At 40.6% G+C, this 14,547-nt stretch overlaps 2 protein-coding genes across 5 annotated transcripts in view; one reads left to right on the top strand and one right to left on the bottom strand.

Moving 5' to 3' along the window:
- The window catches only part of fancm (FA complementation group M), a 154,314-nt gene that overhangs the window by 103,520 nt on the left and 36,247 nt on the right, over nt 1-14,547 (bottom strand). The gene's annotated exons all lie outside the window — the stretch shown is intronic.
- Nucleotides 1-14,547, top strand: part of soul3 (heme-binding protein soul3) — a 29,433-nt gene that overhangs the window by 8,420 nt on the left and 6,466 nt on the right. For both annotated transcript variants that reach the window (XM_063047123.1, XM_063047114.1), the window contains exon 4: nt 1,198-1,289. In XM_063047123.1, coding sequence (XP_062903193.1) covers nt 1,198-1,289 — 92 coding nt within the window. The remainder of the gene's footprint in view (nt 1-1,197; nt 1,290-14,547) is intronic.

Raw genomic sequence — 14,547 nt, 5'->3', positions numbered from 1 at the left:
CATGATCATCAACATAAATATGCCTTAGCCTTTAACTAAGAAAACGGAGATTCAGTAGGCTCGTTCACATTGAGTGGCTTTGATCAAAAGTAATTTTGGGTACTGTTTCCTCTCAAAATCAGAACCAGTTTTATTATCACTGACCTACCTGGTGGAAGTAGTTGCTTTGTGGCGGCAACACTGTGCAGGACATAAACATATTATAAGTTACAATAAGTAACAGATACACAGTGCACAATAGGAATAGAAAGTTAGTGTTCATAGACCATTCAGAAACTGATGTCAGAGGGGAAGAAGCCATTCTTAGAGCATATGAGTGCGGGTCTTCAGACTCCTGTACCCCCACCTGATGGTAGTAATGAGACGAGGGCATGACTCAAGTGGTGAAGATCCTTAGTGATGGAGTTGTAATTATTGCTAACTAACTCCAACCATTATCTTCAGCTCCCTCTGTTTTTCTCCTTCCTAATTGGTTTCAATCCTTTAAGATCCTGTTCCCCTTATTCGTCAATATCCGAAATGTGTGATTTTGACCCTGTATGATGCGCGGCTGCTTCACATTTTATCCATTTTGCTGCTTGTAAATGTTCTTCGCTACAAGATAAGTGTCCAACTATCAAGACCAGATTCATGTTTTTCTTAGTTATAATACACATTATAATAGATGTTGTGTGTAATATTACCTAATGATTGCTAGAGATCTTTAAACTTATGAAGGAGTTTGATATGATAAACAAAAAATAGAAATGTTTCCATTAGGAGACCACAAATAAAATAGTTGGCAAATTGAGGAGAATTTTTTTTTTGTCTCAAGAATTAGATGTTATGAGATGTTGGAGCATTTACCATTGATGCACTGAAAGGAAAACAATTATGAGATACTTGCAAAGCAGTGCATCTTATTTCTCTGAATGACTGAATCAAGGTAAGCAAATAACCTCATCGTGGCATTAAACAACAGAGATAATAATCCCTCTCAATAAACACAGTTTAGTAGTCTGCATCATTCGCAGATGTTGTAAACCACACAATAACAGTTTAAATTCCACAGCAATAGCAAATAGAAACAAACTCCATAAGTTTCTTAAAAGGAAGCTTATATATTGTGTATTTCACATTTCCACAGTAACTTTATTCTGTCCTGTTTAAAATCTAGAGTAAAAATTGTTGAAATTAATATTTATTTTTGTATTTTAGACATGGAAGAACCGATTCAACAGATGACAAGAAATAGCCAATCTCAAGAGAGGCAAGCAGTCCCATTTACCTCATTGGGTCATAAAACAAAGGTAACAAGCAACAGTGAAGACCGATTTTTAAGGGGCTACGTAATAACAGATAAGAATTTAGTTTCAAGTCAGTTTGTTCGTCCATTGTGCAACGATGAGAACTACCCTAATCATCCGCGATTTGTAGGGGCAGGATTGAGCTGTGGGTACACAGATACTTGAAGAGGCCAATTTTTGGCAATGTGGATAAAAGATGGCAGCCACATTGGGTTGGGGAGTTGTTGGCCCAGGCTTTCCTGGCCAGCCAACGTCTCTCTGCTGCAATTGTGTTTTCTGCCTCATGTGTCACTAATCACTGCACCCTTATGGAAGGAGGAGTGCCACTCAACCTTGGCAAAATGTTCCCATGTGTCTGGGTTGATGCCAAAATCTTTTAGTGAAGTTTTCAGGGCATCTTTATAGCATTTCCTCTGGACTCCATGGGAATGCTTTCCCTTCTGTAGTTTGCTGTAAAGCAGCCTCTTGGGCAGCCAATGGTCTGGCATACAAGCTACATGAACTGCCCTGTGTAACTGGGACTGCTACAGGGTGGTATAATAATGGGCAGGCCCACCTTGGTAGATACCTCAGTGTCAGCAATTCTGTCTTTCCACCTAATGTTGAAGAGCCTTGGAGGCAGACTTTGTGGAAATGATTCAGTTTCCTGGCATTTGTTGGTACACTGTCCATGTTGGTGTAAAGCAGAGTAGGAAGTACTATGGTCCTATATCACCTTCAGCTTTGTCTGTAGACTTATCCATCTTCTGTTCCAAACATTGGTATAATGTCTGCCAAAGGCTACACTTGCTTTGGCGATCCTGGCCATTTACTTCATCATAAATAACAATGTTTTGGGACAGTGTGCTGCCAAGATATGTGAGCCTGTTCACTGGGTTAAATCTTTGACCATTGATTCTGTTGCTTGGCTCAATGTATGATTACCTTGGAACTAGCTGATGCATTACTTCAGTCTTCTTGGCGTTGATAGTAAGCCCAAAGTTGGTACACACATCAGAAAACTTACCAGCACAGTGCTGCACATCATCTTTTCCATCTCTTGAACCAGCATTGAGGGCACAGTCATCGGAAAAGAGGGAAGTCTTTGATGATGTCTGTCATAACCTAATTTTTTACTTGAAGCCTCCTGAGGTTGAAGAGATTCCCATCAGTGCGGAATCTGATGCTGATGCCTACATCGTACATCGTTGTTTCTGAAGGCATCAGTCAACATGGTGGTAAACACCAAACTGAATAGCATTGGCACCAAGATATAGCCCTGCTTGACCACCTTTGAAACAGGGAAGGGCTCAGATGTCTCACCATGGTCTCTAGCTTGCATGCCATCATGGAATTGCTACACCATGGTGATGAATTTCCTTGGACATCCGTACTGCACCATGAGCTTCCACACATCATCTCTGCTAACAGTGTCAAAGGCCTTAGTCAGATCAACATAGCGGGAGAGCAGGTCAACGTTTTACTCCTGACATTTCTCTTGCAGCAAACACCATGTTGATGGTCCCACTCTCTTTCAGGAATCCATACTGGCTCTCTGGTAGGAGTCCCCAGTTTAGGTCTGATGTAAGATAGTTGAGAAGAAGCTGGCAAACATCTCGATTGTGATAGACTGCAAGGGTACTCCCCAGTAGCTGTTGCAGGACTGTTGGTTTCCCTTTCGCTTATACAGGTGGATGATGGATGCGTCTTTTAATACCTGTGAAATTGTCACTTGCTGCCACAGGAGTTGGAAAAGCTGATGGAACTTTTCTGTTAGCACTGCACTGCTTTCTTTGTAACCCTCAGCACATATTGCATATGATCCAGGTGCTTCGCTGCAAATCCAATCCCAGCCTCACATCAGTCTTAATTTCCTCTTCTATCCAAAAGAATGTGTATCCTGTGCCCTTTCACAAAGTTTGCCATCTCCTGCAAGCCAGGTCTTACTCAAGGTTGTGATATCAGTGTTATATCGGGCTCTCTCCCTAGTACAGCAGATCTCCTCTAAGGTCTATCAGCATCGATTCTGTCCAACAGTGTGTGCACATTCCATGTATCAAGAATGAGTGGAATACTCCTTAATTTTCTCTTTGATGTATTTCAGACACTTTGATAAGGTCCCCACCAGCTGCAGTAAACTAGCCAGGGATAGAATGGAGCAGCCAACGTTCAAGGCACTCTTTCTAGGAACACCTCATACCATGGAGGTGAGCAGTGCATTTCTGACAAGGGCTGTTCAGCCGTCCAGGTGGCTGCTGAAAGTCACTGCTGCTCCATGTCAGTGGATAATGACCCCAGGGCCTGAGCCACCACCAGTGTGCTGGTTTGCAGCTACGGCTGCCAGTGTACCCACACTTGTCGCTTCATTGCTAGCCTGTCACCAGTTTGGGATGAGGAGGATAGACGAGACTGACTTGCGCGAAGACAGTTTAAAGTGAGGAAGAGTTGCGCAGTGTCACTCACTCATCTGTGTATCCAATGGCAAGACAAAGTCAAGACGACTGGAGATGGGGTTAGATGCAGAGGATGATCATGACATCCTTAGTGCTTTGTTGCACTCCAAGCACTCCACAGTGCCTTGCTGGGTCCACCCTACTGCCCCTGGAACCAAACTAGTGGTTACCTTGGCACAGTCTGCCAGGTCCAGTCTTCACTCGCTTGGGTAGGCAAGTCCAAACTGACCAAGGGTTTAAGACCCATCAGTTACCTTCAAGTTTAGCACACTCAAAGCTGTTTACCAGGGTGTGACCATTGTCACCAGCAAACAGCTGCTTGGAGCCATAGGTGACAGCTGAGTGCCAAGTGGGGACCAATGGTGGGCAGGCTACTCTGAAGGGAGCTCAACATGTCTGTCCCACCAGAGGTGCTACCCTTCCCTGATGCCCCTTACGTCCCTCACGTCCCTCAAGCCAGCTGATCACTCATTTTTACAGTCAGTCCTCCATCCTGTCATCTCCCACAATTCTATGAGATAGTTTAACATTTCAAATCCAAATTCAGTATTCAAACAGAGAGGCAATAACTCTTGGAGAAAGCAAACCAGAATTCCATGCCTCTCAAAATTAAAAGAATCAACTAGATACCAATACTACTTAGGAGACAAAGAGGTACAACTTGTTTCGAAGCATTGAAGAAAAACATCAGGTCACTTGTCAAAGGTAAAAGACAGGACTGATTTATAAACACGACTAAGGCTGCAGATTGCTGGAAATCCAAAGCAACAGACAAAATGCTGGAGGAACTCAGCAAGTAAGGCAGCATCTATGGAAATGAATGCATAGTTAACATTTCAGGCATATTCACTTCTTTGGAACTGGAAAGGAAGGGGGAAGGCACCAGAATAAAAAGGTAGGGGAGAGGAAGGAGGATAACTAAAAGGCGATAGGTGAAGCCGGGTGGGAAAGATAAAGGGCTGGAGAGGAATCTGATAGGAAAGGAGAATGGAGCACAGAGGAAAGGGGAGGAGGGGATCCGGTAGGAGGTAATAGGCAGGTGAGAAGAGGTAAGAGGGCAGAGTGGGGAATAGAAGGGGGGGGGGAAGGGAATTTTATTTTTAAATGGGAAGAGAAATCAATATTCTTACCATCACGTTGTAGACTACCCACATGGAATACAAGGTGTTGCTCCTCCAGCCTGAGGGTGGCCTCATCTTAGCACAAGAGCCAGCCATGGATCAAAATGTCAGAATGGGAATCAGAATTAAAATGTTTGGCCAGGGGGGACTTCCGGGTCACCAAGGGAATGGCGGCGTAAGGAAAAGGTCTCTCGACAAAAAAGAAGGTAAACTGCCCCAAAATCGAATTTAGACAAATACTTAATATTGCATAACTATATTAATAAAAGGGGCAAGGATGATGTCTAAGAACAAGAATAAAAAGTCCGCTTCGAAGGCTGATAAACATAAAGAGATGCAGCAAGGCGACGGGCCTAGCTCCCCCACGGCAAGCCAGGACGGAGATAATGAGGGGGAATCGGTGACTCTGTCTTTGATTCTCGGAGAGATTCGCGAGTTCCGACAAGATAACAGCAAACAGCTGGAAGATATTAAAGGAGAAATAGTAAAAACTAACTCGTGGATAGATGAAGCCGAAGCGAGGATTGTTGGAATTGAAGAGAAGCTACAAAACGCCGAGGAAGTGATAGCAGAAATGCTGAAGCTACAACTCCAGTGGAAACTAATAGATCAAGAAGGCCGCTCGAGAAGGGAAAATGTGAGGATCTACGGAGTTCCCGAAGGAACCGAAGGTAAACCCGGATTGATGATTCCCTTCATAGAGAAGCTGCTTAGAGAGAACCTTGATATACTGGCCGCAAAAGACCTACAGATAGAAAGGACTCACCGCGCGTTGGCACCACAGCCTCCGGCAGGCGCCCAGCCCAGATCGATTCTGATCAGATTTCTCAGTTACAGAATGAAGGAAGAGGTGCTTAAAAGAGCATGGCAAAAGCAAGGTTTCATGTGGAACAACTGCAAAATCAGTTTAGACCACGACTACGCACCGGGGATTCTTGCCAGACGGAAGGAATATACGGAAACACGGAGAGTCCTGAAGGAAAACAACATCAGATTCCAGACCCTGTATCCAGCTCGGCTGAGAGTCTTTTACGACGAAGGGACAAAAACTTACGCTACGGTGGAGGAGGCAACGTTGGACCTGGCGGACTGGGGACTACCTATTAAAGTTATCACCCAACCGGAGTCGCTACTGGAGAGGATTCGGCAGAAGTCGTGGCAGTTAGTGGGGCGAGGACGCTCCACTCGAACCAGAGTGTCAAACTACAAGGAAAAGCTGCAAATATTCAGACGCGAATGTACAGAGAATACAGATTAATTAAGAGAAATGACTGAAAAGAGTAAATCGGACTTAAAAGTAAAATGAAAACTGGTAACTGAAAATAAACTAGGCGGAATAACTTGAATGATAGCAATATGGTCGAGACATAAATAGGAGAGAATTCTCTATGATTATTCAAACTGCTGAGGGCCCTCTAACACAGGGTGAAGATAGAGGTTATCCCTCTGAACTGAGGCGGGTCGGTGCTCAGGCCTCACTGTGGGAAGTCGGGAAAAATTTTCAAATGTTATACGTTCAGAAATGTCTAGGGTGTGGTTATATGTCTTGGTTTACAGTTGAGAAGGGATTGCTTACTGTTTGGTTAGAAAAGGAGAGTGCTTTTTTTCTACTAGAGAAAAATGCAAACTGAATTGGTAAAAATAATTTCCTATAATGTCAATGGGGTTTTGAATCCAATTAAAAGAAATAAGATCATGTCTAAATTGAAAAAAGAGAGGGCACAAATAGCTTTCCTCCAGGAAACACATATGAGCCAATCTGAACATGGAAAATTAAAAAGAATGGGCTTTAAGCATGTATTTTATTCATCATATAAATTGAGTCACAAAAGAGGGGTAGCTACTTTAGTATCAAGTACTCTTAATTATGAACATATTTCAGAGACTAGAGACAAAGAAGGACGGTTTGTAAAAATCACAGGAAGAATAGAAGGTACAGAAATAACATTGCTGAATGTTTATGCTCCTCCAGGTAGTGAATGGTCATTTTATAGACACATTTTTGACCTAATGGTCAGTTCTCGAGGGGTAGTAATTTGTGGAGGGGATTTTAATATTAGATTAAATCCTATATTAGATTCTTCAAGAATAGTTACTCAGAATAAACCTCTGACTCGGAAAGTGAATTCATTGATGGAGGAGTTGGGAATTATAGATGTCTGGAGGGAATTACACCCTACTAGTAAAGATTATACATATTACTCTTTCCCTCATTCAGCCTATTCAAGGATAGACTATTTCTTTATCTTTAATACAGATAGACTCAGGATAAAAAACTGTAATATTGCAACAATTGATCTGTCGGATCATAGCCCAGTCTTTATGTCTCTAATCCTGGAAAGGAAAATGAGGAAAACACTATGGAGGCTAAACTCACATATACTCAATAACCCGAAAGTAATGGAGAAATTAAGGGGAGAAATCAAAGAATATCTAGACCTTAATGACACAGGAGAAACATCACCAGTGATTTTATGGGATACATTGAAAGCTGTACTGAGAGGGAAAATTATTTCCATTACTACTCACATGAAAAAAATCAATGCACAAAAATTAGCAGACCTTCAAGGAAAATTAAAACAACTTCAAGTTGTAGATAGCAACAAAAGTAATTCAAATCGAAAACAGGAAATTAGGAAATTGCAAAGTGAAATTGATGATATTTATACATTGGAAACTCAAAGAAATTTTCTTTACCTGAGACAAAAGAATTATGAAGTAGGAGGTAAATCAGCTAGATTATTAGCATATAAATTACGAAAACAACAAGCAGACAATACAATTCATAAAATAAAGAATCCAAAGACAAAGCTTGTGGAGAGTACAATAGGGAAAATTCAAGAGAGTTTTGAAACATATTATCGAGAGCTGTACTCCCAACCCCGGGCCCCCAATGAGCCCTATATAGACAGTGTATTGAATTTTTTAGATCTACCTAAACTTACAGATTTACAAAATGAAAGTTTATTAGAACTAGTAACTGTCAAAGAACTGAATGTGGCCATCTCTAGGTTAAAGGCTGGAAAGTCCCCGGGTTCTGATGGGTTTACCTCAGAGTGGTACAAGTCCCTGAAGACACAGTTAGCCCCATTACTACTTAACACCTTTAATTGGATCTTGCAGAGAGGAGAAACTCCACCTTCCTGGAGAGAAGCGATTATTTCAGTTATTCCTAAAGAGGGTAAAGATAAACTAGAATGTGGCAATTATCGGCCAATTAGTGTTCTTAATTTAGATTACAAACTATTTACATCTATATTAGCGCGCAGATTGGAAAAGCTTTTACCTGGCCTAATCCATTTAGACCAGACTGGATTTATTCAACAAAGACAAACACAGGACAACATAAGGAGAACTCTGCACATATTAGAACAGGTTAATAAGAACGAGACAGAGACAATGGTAGTAGGATTGGACGCTGAGAAAGCTTTTGATTTGGTTAGTTGGGCATTCCTATACAGAGTGTTAGGAAGATTCGGCTTTCAAGAAAGGTTTATTAAAGTAATTCAGACTCTGTATGACAGCCCAACAGCCCGAATTAAGATAAATGGGGACCTCTCTGACTCCTTCATTTTAGAGAGAGGCACTAGACAGGGATGCCCAATTTCTCCTCTCCTTTTTGCGCTATATATTGAACCACTTGCCCAACTAATAAGACAGAGCGAAATCGTAAAAGGTATCAAGGTGGCGGGGATTGAACAGAAAGTGGCGTTATTCGCAGATGATGTTTTGGTCTATCTGAGTGAACCAGAAAAATCATTTATAGGATTGTTTACACTTGTTGGATGACTTTGGGAAAATATCAGGTTATAAAATAAATGTAAAGAAAACGCAGGTTATGTCCCTAAATTATACACCATCCAAAAAATTGCAGGATACATACGATCTTAAGTGGGAAGCTAAATCATTAAAATATTTAGGAATAACCCTGCCGAAGGATCTTTCAACACTGTCACAGGTAAATTAGGGGCCATTAATCTCAGAGATAAAAGCAGATATGCATAGATGGAATCTTATCCCCTTTTTAAGTTTAAATTCAAGGATAAATACTATAAAAATGAATATTCTTCCTCGGTTATTATATCTTTTCCGTACTTTACCAGTGGAGGTGGATGATAATCAATTCAGGGAATGGGACAAATGGATTTCCCGCTTCATTTGGCAAGGAAGGAAACCTAGAATTCGATACAACACCTTACAGTTAGGGAAGGAAAGAGGAGGTATGGTTCTTCCTTGCCTGAGAAATTATTTTTATGCCTCACAGATAACCCCTCTGTTATATTGGTGTAATAGGGAATATAAGGCTAGATGGAAGGAAATAGAATTTGGATTAGTTGACAGTTTTCCTCTTCAGGCCTCAATAGCTGACAAAGGATTGATGGCCCAGTTGGAAAAATTTAATAATGCTTGGATAAATCTTACATTAAAAGTATGGCAGAAGGTGGTTAATTCATGTGGAATTAATAACATGCTAAAACTCTTTAGATGGTGTGCATATGATACCGAATTCCTTCCCAACAGAGGAGATAAAAGATTTGAGCTATGAATAAAGAAAGGTCTTACAACCTACCTCTCATTTATAGATAAAAGAGTATTACAAAGTTTCCAAATCCTGCAGGACAAACATGGCCTAGAACATAATGACTTTTTTAGGTACCTTCAAATACGAAACTACGTTAACCAGAGTTGTAGATATACAGACCTATCAACAGTAGAATTAGAATTTTTCAAGATTCTGAATTCGGCTTGCAGTTCAATACCTAGTAAATCAGTTTCTCGCCTATATAATGCACTCTCCCATGCTAAAAATGTAAATACACTGTATATTAAAGAGAAGTGGGAGAAAGAAGCGGGGTTGGTACTTTCAGAGGAGGCTTGGGGGAAAATCTGCAGCTTTCAATGGTCCTCGACTAATTCTTTGACTTGGAGAGAACATTGTTGGAAAAACATTATAAGATACTTCAAGACCCCATATCAAGAAAAATATAAAGATACAAATGTGATGTGTTGGAGAAGGTGCGGCTCCAAGGAGGCAAATCATTTTCATATTTTCTGGGATTGCCCTAAATTAAGTCTATTTTGGGAAGGTATTCATAGAACATTAGTTAAGGTACTTAGGTCCCAGATACCTCTGAACTTTGAGACGCTCTATTTGGGGCATGTATTGTTCCTTGAACAGAAGGAAGATATAAAGTTGCTGCAGGCCCTCTTAGCGGCAAGTAAGAAATCAATCACTAGAAAATGGCTAAATCCAATACCACCTACATTAGAAGATTGGTACGAAATTATCTTGGAAATATTTAAAATGGAAAAGTTGACTTACTCCCTGAGAACTCAAAAAGAAACATTTTATCAAATCTGGAATAAATGGATTGAATATATAACCCCAATGCGAGCAGACTTTAGATGACTCTCCTAATGATTTATATTGCTCTTCTCATCAACACAGTAATATTGCTAACGTAAGCACCCCTAGTCTAAATGTTTGTTTTTTTTTGGAAAATAGAGAATTAACACAAGTAAAGGGAAAGATTTGGGAAAGGGATAAAAAAAAATGAAAAAATTAAGTAAATAAGTACATAGGGATTGGATAATTATGTCTGCGGGCAGGAACAAGCATGAACAAATTGGGATATAAACACCTACAATGGTTGGTATATAGGCTTGTATGCAACATTTTGGACCAGTGGAAATGGTCCAGAAGGGTTGTATGGAAACTATTATTACCATTTTTCTTAACAACTAATTTCATTACTTAGCCTAATAGGTTAGATTTACCACAGTACATAATTATCTATTTAAATGTTTATTTTCCTTTTATATCATCTCAATGCGTACTTAAGAATGTATAAATAATTGTAGTTTTATACGTATAAAAAAAATGGAAAAGGTTATATGTGTGAAAAAAGTACATGATAATTGTGAATTCCTTATCCAAATAAAAATAAAATTTAAAAAAAAAATAAAATGTTTGGCCACCAGGAAGTTCTGCTTTTGACGGATGGAGCAGAGGTGCTCAACAAGATCCCCCAATTTACAACAGGTCTCACCAATGTAGAGACCAATTTGAGAGTATAGGACACAATAGATGACCCCAGCAGATTCGTAGATGAATTATTGCCTCACCTGGAAGGACTGTTTGGGCACTGAATGGAGGTGAGGGAGGAGATGAACAGGCAGGTGTAGCACTTTGGCCACTTGCAGGGATTAAGTGCTGGGAGGGAGATCAGTCATGAGGGATGAATAGACAAAAGAATCAAGGAGGGAGCAACCCCTGTGGAAAACCGGGGTGGTGGGGGGGGGGGGGTAGTAAAGATATGTTTAGTGGCAGGATCCCTTTGGAGATGGCGGAAATTGTGGAGGATAATGTTTTGAATGCAAAGACTCAATGCGTGGTAGGTGAGGACGAGAGAAACTTGATCACTGTTAAGACATTAGGAAGATGGAATGAACGCAGATGTTCAGGGAATGGAGGAGATGCAGGTGAGGACAGCATCTATGATAGAGGAAGGGAAACCCCAATCTTTGGATGAGCAGAACATTTTTGATTTCCTAGAAAGGAAAGCCGCATCCTGGGAACAGATGCAGCGGAGACGAAGGAACTGAGTAAAGGGAATAGCATTTTCACAGGAGACAGGATAGGAAGAGGTACAGTCAGGACAACTGTGGAAATCAGTAGGTTTACAAGAGATGTCAGTTGACAGTTTGTCTCCAGAGATGGAGACAAATAGAGAAAGGGGAGGGAAGTGTCAAAAATGGACCAAGTGAATTTAAGGGCAGGGTGGAAATTAGAAGCAAACTTGGATGAAATTGGCAAGCTCAGCATGGGTGCATGAAGCAGCACCAATACAGTCAAAGAACTAAGGAACGTTACAGGGGAAGGCCTGGAACATAGACTGTTCTACGTAGCCAACGAAGAAGTGGGCATTGCTGGAGCCCATACAGGTGCCCCTCAAGCCTGGAGAAAGTGGTAGGAGCTGAAGGAAAAATTTTTTGAAGGTGAGCTCCAGGTCTGCAAGATGGAGGGTGGTGGCGATGGTTCTTTTATTGAGAAAGAACAGAGAGCGTTAAGGTCTTCTTGATGGTGGGATAGAAGTGTATAGCGACTGGACATGTATGGTGAAAATGAGGCAGTCAGGCAGGGAATTGAAAGTTACTGAGGAAATCGAGGGCATAAGAATTATTGCAGATGTAGGTGGGAAGGGACTGAACCATGGGGAATAGAATGGAGTTAGAAAATACGAGAACACGAGTTCAGTGGGGCAAGAGCAGGCAGAGACAATAGGCCTACCTGGGCAGTCAGATTTGTGGATCTTGGGTAGGAGATCGACGCAAGCAATGCAGGGTAGAGAACTATGAGTCTGGTGGCAGTGGATGAGAGTTCTCCAGAGTTGATAAGGTCAGTAGTGTCGAAGGCAGTTTTCTGATGGTCCAGAGTGAGGTCCTCTTCAAAGGGATGGTATGAGGAGGTGACTGAGAATTGCCACCTGCCCTCAGCAAGGTGGAGGCAAATTTGCCAACAGCACCTCTTTTGTCTGCTGGTTTGATGGCAAGGTTGGTATTGGTGCGGAGAGAGTGGAGAGCAATGCATCCGGGGGGGGGGGGGAGGTTAAGGTTCGAGGAGGAGACAGGAGTGCTGAAATCGAGATGGTTGATGTCTCATTGGTAATTCAAGATGAAAAGATCCAGAGCAGGGTGTCCAAGAGGAGAAGGAGGGTTGGAGATGGGTGGGGGGGGGGGGGAAATCAATGTGGGGCGTGGAACTCTTACCAAAGAAGTGGGCTCAGAGGTGGAGGAAATGGAAGAAGAGCTCAATATCATGGCAGGCGCAGAACTCACTGAGGTTCAGACGAAGGAGGACAAAGGTAAGACCCTTGCTGTGGTCAGAACGTTCTGCCTCAGAGGGAAAGATCAAAAGGAATGATGAAGACATGGTATGCTAGCATCAGAGGGGAGAAGGGAGATGGAGGCACCAGAGGAGACAGGAGGACTGATTTATGCTGCATCTCACTGTGGTCACTCTTCCCTAAAGGCAACATAACATTGAAGTTCTAAAGTCCAGGAATTTGGGTAATTTTAATTCAATGCTTGCAATAAGCCTTGAGGTATTTAAGAAATGTAATATCATAAAAATTAGATTATTTAAAGACATGATCTATAATCAATAATTTGGCTAGGAACCAAAATGTCATATTCATTAGTCTGATAATAATCAAAAACTATGTGGAACTATGAGTATGGAATATAAAAACAGGCTTCAAGATTGAGACCAGCTAAGCATGTGCACAAAAATATGGCGTATGGAAATATGTGGAGAAGTAAGAGGTATTGATTTAGGTTCACAAAACTAGAGTAAAGTAGTTTTTTAAAAATGCTGATAGATTGGGAAACATTATATTCAAAGCAATGAGATCTCCATGTGTACTATTCACTGAGGGTTGGAGCAGACATTTAGGAAAATAAATAGAATATTGACCTTTAATTGAGTGTAGGAGTAAAGATCTTTTACTGCATGTATATAGTCTTGATAAAGCAACAACAGTATTGTGCAGTTTTGGTCTCCATACCTGAAAAGGATATATAATTACTCATATGGATCAACAAGATAGATGCAAGAGTGCAACAGTCTCAGAAAGCCATTGAAAACTGATGTGGAAAACTCCTTCACTCAGGGGGCAATGAATATTTGGAATTCTCACATGAGAAGGCTACAAATGTTCAGTTATCAAGTTCATTCAAAACAGGAATTAATACATTCCGGAAAATTATAGGAATCTTGGGCAATAGTGCAGAAAAAGAAAACTCCAGTAGAAGTATGGTTGAAATCTTGATGAATGGCAGAGTAGATGGCTTGCACCTGCACCTAATTATGATGCCTCACTTCTTAAGCACTTCAAAGAACATTGCAAGATCTAATTAAAGTGACTCCAATTCCAGGAATTATTTAAATATTTGTTTAACATCCATTTGAGCTATATAATTTCTTCTTAAATGTTCATTCAGAGAATTGTGCTTCAAGCAATCCCACAAGGGTCAGCCTAGATAATGTCCTCAAATCCTAAAGAACTTAACCTACTCAGTTTAAATAAATACAACAATTACACTGCAGCACCAGCATGCGTTCACAATCACATTCAAGTGATGTGTCAAAACATTTGGGAGATCAGGCAGCAAAGCAAAATAAATTATAATGTTCCCTCTACAAACATATACTTTTTGATAGTATGTTGACAAGTCCCACAAAAGGCAATGAAAAATAAAACTGAGCAGAAAAGTAATTAATACTTCATTTGATTATAGTGTTAAATGACTGATGGATATACTCAAAGGGTCAAACATTTAGTTCTTCCATAAACTAGGGAAAAAAATAATTTACACTAATGCTACTCATCTGAAAATATTAACTTGAAATTACACACTGCATGAACATATCCATCAACATATAAATGCTAAATGGAATTTATAATATAACTTTGAATGTTATACATTTTATGACTTTACATAAAATGAATAAAAGATATATATTTTCTTACAACCTTATATCTGGCCTCTTCCCACTTCCTTTCCAATCCTGAAGGGTCTCAACCCAAAATATTGACTGTTTATTCCTTTCCATAGATGCTACCAGACCTGCTGAGCTCCTCCAGCAATTTTGTATGTTACTTTGAAACAGGGTAGCAGTTCTATATTTGCTGATGGTTCAACAAT

Source organism: Mobula hypostoma, chromosome 1 (assembly GCF_963921235.1).
Source record: "Mobula hypostoma chromosome 1, sMobHyp1.1, whole genome shotgun sequence".
Taxonomy (NCBI): domain Eukaryota; kingdom Metazoa; phylum Chordata; class Chondrichthyes; order Myliobatiformes; family Myliobatidae; genus Mobula; species Mobula hypostoma.
Note: the sequence above shows the minus strand (reverse complement) of the source record. Positions and strands in the feature narration are given on the sequence as shown.